Here is an 8,445-nt window from a genome sequence, read left to right as displayed (position 1 = left end):
TGAACTGTCACTTACATTTTTAAGATATGTCTCATTTGTCTGATATCATCAACATGTCATTAATTTAAAAAGTTACTGACTGTGCATCTGTGTGATTCAAAAAACATGATAAAACATTAAAATGATGATACTTGTGGTGCATATGGTTATTAGTTTCATGATATCTTCATTTTTTCAAGTCACTGATTGAAGTTTTGTTACATGGTATGTCACAGCTGTCAACAGTGGGGTCGTTCCCCTCTTGATTTGGTTTCCTTCCTGATACTCTCAACTTATCCCTTTGTAAAGGTACAAGCCCCAAATAGCTGGTTAAAAAAAATCACAAATGAATATGCCTGAACTTGTGATCATGTAAATGTAGCTCTTCTTATACATTTGAAAAATGCATTCAAAAATGTATTCAGATAAACTGGCTGATGTAATCTACAGCCAGTGTTGCTTAACAATAAATGTTTCCTCCGATATAGAAGTGTCACATTTACTTCAAAGGCAGTCTTACAAGCTGGTGACTTAGAGACAGGGCTAGAGGGACCCCCAATGGATAATATGAGAATTGAAGGTGCTAATGGTAGCTTTCAAATTCTTTCCAAAACACTGAAGTAACGGTATAATTGGTCATTTCTTTGACTTAAATATGTTTGTCAAGAGCTTTCCCCAGAAAAAAAGCATTTAGCATTTTAAAATGTAAAATTAAATACAAACCTTGTTTAACTGTTGTAAATAGCACTTCTATCATAACTCCATCGATACTCTGGCCATTTTTTTGCACTACAATTAGAAATTACTTCACAAATACTAAGTATAAATATATTATCCGTTTCCTCTGAACTGCTCGCTGTAGCCGCTGTGATCCACTCCAACATGTGTACTAAAACTCTTATTTTTTATTATTCATGCCCTTGAGAGAATATGTTAGATGCAGCAGATCATGAATATTACTTCTGAATTTAGGTTATACACCCACTGGTCACTTTATTAGGTACACTTTTCAACTGTACATTAACACAAATATCAGCCAATTACATGGCAACAACTCAATGCATTTTGGCAATTAGAGATGAAGACGACCTGATGAAGTCCAAAATGCACATGAGAATGGGAAAGGAGAATAGTTGGACTGCTTAGACCTAATAGGAAGGGAACAGTAACTCAAATAACCACTCCTTAAAACCAAGGTATGCAAAAGAGCATCTCTGAACATGGAACCACAAAGCATAAGGGCTACAGCAGCAGCAGACCACACCGTATGCTACTCCTGACAGCTGAGAACAGGAAAGTGAAGCTTGCCTAAAACAAAGCACAAAGGATTCGAAAAACGCTTTCTGGTCTGATGAGCATAGGGTCAGAATAAAAAAACAACATGAAAGCACGGATCTATCCTGCCGTGTAACTGTCTGCCGGTGGTGTAATGGTGAAGGGATATTTTCTTGGCACACTTTGGACCACGTAGTAACAACTAAGCATCATTTAAATGCCACAGTCTGAGTGTTATTGCTGAACATGTCCGTCCCTTCATAACCACAGTGTAGCTATCTTTGGTGGCTGCTTGCAGCTGAAAAATGCACCATGTTACAAAGCTCAAATCATCTCAAACTGGTTTCTTGTACAATGACAATGAGTTCACTAGAGCACGCTTGGGATGTGGTGGATCGGGTGCTTCACATGGTGGACCTGTGGCCCCCAAATCTGCACAACTATGTCATGTCGTCATGTCAATATGGCCCAAAATTTCTTAAAAATGTTTCCAGCTGTCGAACCTTGTTATGAAGAATTAAAGAAGCTCTGGAAGTAAAAAAGGGGTCCAACCCAGTACTAGCAAGATGCATCTAAAGAAAGTAACACATGAGTGTATATTTTGACAAAGCTACATATGTTATGTTATGTTCAGTTCATGGTAGCCTGTAGCCATGCACTGAGCTTTAATAATTGCACTTGGTATATGGTCTCTTTAATGAAAGATATTTGACATGCCAGAAGCAGGAACAAAGTTTAAAAAAAACATCATGGCTCGTGTTTTAAAACGCTGTCACTGTGAATGTTTGGTCATCAGTGACAGTGCTTACTGTAACAGTTTGTTATTAGATATAACCTGTGTTGTATATGCATATTGTAAAACAATCACAGCGCAGTCAATAACAGGTATAGACATCAAGTATTCTCTATTAGATGTAATTAATTGTGACTTGATATATATGAGCTATCAATGTGTGATTTTTGTGAAGAGCAGAGAGAAAAGAGTGAGCTGGAATATAAAGGCATTTACTTGCAGTATGTTTACAAAGAAGAAAAAAAGCACCTTTGCTGGTGTACACAAGACATGATCTAGAGGTTAACCTTTACACATTTGTAGAAAGGCAAACATAATCAAGCACAGAAATTGTCAGATTGTAGACAAGTGCTTTAACAAATTGCAAGTTAGTGAATCCTTCAAAGACACAAACTTAGTCATCATGCCATATCATGGTCCTAATACGTAACAATTTAAAATAAAGTCACTTTCAAATATCCTGCAAAATGTTGGACCAGCGAGCACCCTTGAAACACAAACTTTTGCAAGTTAAGACTGAAAACTTCCACTGATAATAAAAACAAAACAAAAAACAACAACTTTATTCCTTATTGGCAACTGGAACTGCAACTTTTTATTTCATTTTATTAAAATATAGACCAAATAAATACTAAATCACAAGACTGCAGACTTGCTATCAGAGCAGAAGAACTTCCAAAGACTATGGAGGCAAAGTTAGTGTGCCTGGCACATCATGTGAAACCAGTAATAGTTACCAACCTTCTGCTGCATCGACATAAATAAAACTGCTGCCATCTGGCATAATTTCTAATCTGCTCAAGTGTTTTCTTCTATCCATTTTTGAGCCTCACTTTTTTTTTTGGTGGGGTGGGGCTATCCATCCCAGCAGTCACAGGACAAAAAGAACGGTGCAACCCCAACAGGCCGCCAGTCTGCCACAGAGCTAACACAGAGAAAAACGAACACTCACAGCCAATTCTCTAGTTAACCTAACATGCATGTTCTCAGAGCGTGGGAGTAACCTGGAGTAACCCAGAGAAAACCCACGCAGGCATGGGGAGAACATGAAAACTTCGCACCAGCCATCCAGTGATCCAGGACGTTCTTGCTGTGTTAACCCCCACACTCTGCTTTCTTTAAATCTGATGTGTTTACTTCTATTGGTATATCAAAAATGACTGCAGCATGAGCTCTTCAGGGTGTCAGAGAGAAAGATGACCACTCCAACGCCAACATATAAACCACCTTCACACGACACACTCTATTACAAATACAGGACATGAGTGCTCATTCATCAACTGTTTGTTTCACTCTAAAAAGGTATAACGAGCATATACTCATTCTGTAATTTATGACTTTCCTCATTGTCTGTGGCAAACTCTTTTAAATTATATTTACATTTTAAAAAGTAACATTCATACTTCCTGTGAATTTAGCAGGCAAGATAATAACTTTAATTTCTGACTATTCATGAACCAAAACAGCTGGATGATTAGATGCACATACATACACCGTTACTATGATGGAGCTGAATAAACCTGATGTTATACTTTCTTTCTGCAAAGAAAGTGGGAAAGATTTCCTTAAAACAGGCTTTGAGATACTCAACGCATGAGGAGAATGCACTGGTGCCAACTTGATTCTACAAATGAAAATATATTCATCTGCAGTTCACTCACTGCTTATTTAGATTTTTTGTAAAGAAAAATACATTAAGTTCATCATTCCTCCTATCACATATATTGTAATAAATTGCAGAAAGGTTGGACAACTCTTTAATACCGTGGAGACACTTCCTTGCAGTGTGCAATGCAGTGTGATGAGCTCTTTAATAATGAGCCAGTGAGGTCTGAAGAAACAGCTTCATTTTCAGTCTCTCAACAGCAGATAGTCTTTGATAGTCTCTGGTAAAGGAAGCTCTTTGACAGCCGTGGGGAGGAATTGCACTCCGAGACTTTGCCGTACTGCACAGCGTGCCAGAGAGCGAAGCGTGGGCGCCTGAGCCACCATGTTGGTCAGCCTCGCCAGCAGCTGGGGATCTTTACTCAGCTCCCTGGGAAGGGTGCCGTCGGCCCGTCGAATCTCAAACCTCCCTGCTGCTCGACACAGTAGCTCCAAACACTCTTCCTCTTGTTCGGTGCCCAGGCCTCGGGCCAACAGGGCCACCAGCCGGGAGATAGGGGTCTGGCCCTTCAGGTTAGTTACATGGACCTGCGCTCCATAGTCTAATAGCACTTTGACACTTTCAAGGTTGCCTTTCATTGCTGCCCAGCTAAGAGGTGTGTCATTGTTATAGTCACGGGCATTGGGACAGGCCCCGCTCTCCAGCAGGGCCCTTACACACTCAGGATTATCTTTGAAGGCGGCCCAGTGAAGAGGAGTGTCTTTATTGCCATCCAGGGCATTTGGCTGGGCTCCATATTCCAACAGCAGCTCCACACAGCTCTCATCCTTCTCTGCTGCATAGTGCAGTGCTGTACGATTATAGCCATCCAAAGCATTTACCTGATGAGAAAATTCAGTATAATGAGCAGTCTTATGCCAACAAGACTTAATTAAATAGCACAAAGCTGCAGGGTGCCCTGAGAAGTGACTGTGTAGGCGTCTCAACGCCTGCCAGATATTTTGGCTCATGTGTTGCAGCACAGATGTAAAAGGAGGGTGAAATGGAATAACCAGATGATTCAGAAATTGTTTGCACCATTAAATTATATCAAAAACAAAAGAACGACAGTCTACCAAATAGTCCAAATGAAAACTGCTCAGTGATCATCTAAAGAAACAGGGAATGAATGTGAATGCTGTGAGACCTGAAAGTAAAACTCAATTTACAGAGGATAGTTTCCATCAAATAATTGTAACGATTAACCCTTTAAATTCTCCCATATCCCCACCACATGTACACAGTACTACTAAAATAAACTGATACAATTTCCCTATCTTTCCAGACAGCCAGTGGTTTCAGATCATGACTCAACATGAATCCTTCAGTGTAAACAATGCTAGGTGTCTTCTTTACATTTAGAAAGCTTTTAACCTTTGTCCTGCTCACACTTACACTGACTGTGTTTGCATGCATACTTACCCACCTTAAGGCCAAAACCTTTAAAGGTGCCGAATAAATCTAAAGTGAATATGAAAAACTTCCGTGTGCAGCTGTAACATACCTCTGCCCCCTTCTCCAGCAGCAGCTCCACACAGTCAGCATCAGCAACCATACAGGCACAGTGCAGGGGTTTGAGAGTGCCATGCATCCGATTCACATCAGCACCCTTAATCAGCCAGGAAATAACAATATCAACATTACACTCATGACACTACAGGGGATTGTTTACGTCACTTTGACTGGAAGATAAGCAAGCCTACCTTACGGATAAGATCCTCCACATTGTCGTGCGGGAATGAGCGAATGGCTGCAATTGTTCGGATGAGCCGCTCAGACAGGGAATATTTACTCTGAATGCTTTGCATGATGTACCACATAGTAGAGCTCATGTGTAACAGAAGAGCATTGCACCCAGGCAGGGGTGACGCTATGGCACACTGAAACACAGTTTTTAAAAATTGCTTGATTACAACTTCTAAGACACAGTGAATCTTAAATAAGTCAACAGAATATAAAACAGACATTTCACAGTTTATCGTACCTAAGTATGCACGCAGACCTGTTTTATTCAGTATACCAGTGCTTTGGTTTGATGAGTTATATGCTTGCTATAAATACAAAATATTTTCAGTTTACATACAGAATGTGTTAGAAATTGTTTAACTAAAGACCGAAATTTCACACAGCTTTGTTAAAATACCAAAATTAATATTCAAAATTATCTTTCCCGACTATTATCTGTTTGGGTTGGACACGATGTCTTGTCGTATAATCTAGATGGTGCAAGGCTCAGCTGTAATCAGGGAGATGACACCCAACTTTATTTTGCTGTTGCTACCTAACTGAAGTAGATACGACCCACTTGTCAGATATATATATATATATATATATATATATATATATATATATATATATATATATATATATATATAGATATATATATATATATATATATACATATATATATATATATATATGCAGCTATCGCCGCTGCTTTTAACAAATGACTGACACACACAGCTAACCTTAGCTCACTCTGCAAAAATAAACAAAGTCTGCAACAATGACACAAGGTTTACAATCAAGTAAAAGCTTTAACGTTGACGTAGAAACCACAAGGGTTACTTCGCGCTGACCGGAGGAGTTTATAGGCAAAAGAAAAACAATCATACCCGGCTACACTTCCCACTATCCTGCTAGCTAGGCTAGCTAGCTGTGAGGTAATGTTAGCTTCGAGATGCAGGAACAAACGACACTCACAGACGGAGAATAACCGCTGACATAATTACCAACTACTTGTAAACTCGCCTTCCAACACAGCTCGCACGAATCAACAAGAATTAAACAATGCTGGTGAAAACCCATACCGTTTACAGTCCACGGCTTGAAGGTCTGGCAGGTTACTGTATAGACCGACCGCTGCTAGCTTTCACATAAACACGAAACGTCACCACTAGGGCCACGCCCTCTGTCTCGAACCTCGGTATTTAAACGCGGGCAGAGTGGACGCTGACTGTCCGCAGTAATTTGGTATAACCTGACATTTTCTCTGAACACCGACGTTTACGGGGCCTGGCAGAACTCCACGTCCTCGCCAAGTGTACTCACTTATCCCAATAAAAGCATGTATGACGGCACGGCAGGCTACCACCGGCGTGCCACGGATTCTTTCAGTTTATGTCCATGTTAGGGGCTCAGCTAGCAGAAACAGCGGCAGAGGAGGTGGGGAGTTGGACTCCGATGATCAGGAGAGTACTAGCTAAGGATAAGAAGTTTTTATCATCTTCTTACTTTATCCCTAAGGTTTAACCTAATCCTGAACCTGATAGTCCCATGCCGACATCAACTCTCAGCATACGCGCCTAAAAATGGGTAGCCGAACCACTATGGCATACGTCAGCGGCGGATCTAGAAAATTTCACATGGGGGGGGGGGGCAAAATGTCTAGGCAGGGTGGTACATACCTCTTCAGAAAAATATGTCAAAATCCCCTATACGTAAACAGAATCAAGAAATTATTGACAAAAACACTTAAAAATTATTTATTGTATCATTATCTCCTAAGAAAATAAAGGCTATAAGAGGCTTTTAGACAAACAAGCAATTAGTTTGTACAAGGTGGGCAGCTTAGGGGGCAAGGCTCTACAGCAGGAGGAAAGCTCCCCCACAAGATATGTGCTAATTTTATTTATTTTTGTTGTTTTCCAGCAATTATGAATCATCATAAGAGTGCATGAAGCCAAATGAAATTTGTCATTCAGGGGGGAGGCAGTGAAAATTTTTTATGGAGTGACACAATACTTATTAACACCACCTGTGGCATTGCAGTGAAAAATCTAGACCCTGTACCAGCTGAAATGCATGAATCCATTCTCTTCCGCTTATCCTTGTTGGGGAGGGGGCTGAAGCCTATCCAAGCTGTCTCAGAGCGAGAGGCAGGGTACACTCTGGACAGGTCGCTAGTTTGCTGCAGGGCTAAGAAAGAGACAACCATTCACACTCATATTCACACCTATGGGCAATTTAGAGTTACCAATTAACCTATTCCCACTAACTGCATGTCTTTGGAATTTGTGAGGAAGCCGGAGTACCTGGAGAGAACCCACGCAAACACGGGAAGAACATGCAAACTCCACACAGAAAGACCCTGGCCTGATGGTGGAACTGAGACCAACAAAATGTCTGATCCACTGGGATTTCCCCCTACAGCCATTTACTGAGAATGGTCTGATAAAATGATATTCACCATGTGGCAGGTCTGTGTCAAAATACCTTGTTGGTGGCAGATTGGCCAGCCAGCTTCGAGCAAATAGTCACTCAAATAACCACTTGCTACAACAGAAGTATGCGGAAGAGCCTCTCTGAACACATTGGACCTTGAAGCAGATGTGCTACAGCAGCAGAAGACCACATTTCTGTCAGCTGAGAAGAGAAGACTGAAGCTGCAATACACACAATTTCACAGTGGAAGACTGGAAAAATGTTGTCTGCTCTTTTTGACTTTAAATGTTTTAAAAACAATAAAATTAAAATAAACAATGTAACAAATGATCAGAGATGCAGGATATTCAGTCTGTAGTTCTATTAACAGCTTGATACACTAAAAGAAAACATATGTTTCGTGTAGGTGCTTAAAACAAAACAACAGTAATAAATGTGACACTGGGAAGCCAAATCAAAATAATTTATTTTTGGTGACATTTCATACAGTTCTAAGATTGTGTCTCAAACACTTGGTTGATTCATGACTACATTTCCATTTGCCACCCCAACCCAAATTAACAGAAAATAACCCAAACATATTTTTTTT

General features: G+C 40.2%; 1 protein-coding gene across 2 annotated transcripts; it reads right to left on the bottom strand.

The window, feature by feature from the left end:
• Positions 1 to 2,238: 2,238 nt before the first annotated feature.
• Positions 2,239 to 7,002, bottom strand: asb8 (ankyrin repeat and SOCS box containing 8). Of its 2 annotated transcripts, none has more exons than XM_026155046.1 (4): positions 6,744 to 7,002; positions 5,396 to 5,572; positions 5,197 to 5,301; positions 2,239 to 4,534 (listed from the first exon to the last, which is right to left on the bottom strand). In XM_026155046.1, the coding sequence occupies exons 2-4, from the start codon at positions 5,522 to 5,524 to the stop codon at positions 3,899 to 3,901; spliced, it is 870 nt and encodes a 289-aa protein (XP_026010831.1). In that variant the 5' UTR covers positions 5,525 to 5,572; positions 6,744 to 7,002; the 3' UTR covers positions 2,239 to 3,898. The 2 variants fall into 2 exon arrangements, with proteins under 2 accessions (XP_026010831.1, XP_026010830.1); XM_026155045.1 differs by lacking the exon at positions 6,744 to 7,002 and adding an exon at positions 6,503 to 6,736.
• Between the last annotated feature and the right edge of the window lie 1,443 nt (positions 7,003 to 8,445).

This window comes from Astatotilapia calliptera, chromosome 20 (assembly GCF_900246225.1).
Source record: "Astatotilapia calliptera chromosome 20, fAstCal1.2, whole genome shotgun sequence".
Taxonomy (NCBI): Eukaryota; Metazoa; Chordata; class Actinopteri; order Cichliformes; family Cichlidae; genus Astatotilapia; species Astatotilapia calliptera.
The sequence above is the reverse complement of the archived record's forward strand: the minus strand, read 5'-3'. Positions and strand labels throughout refer to the sequence as shown.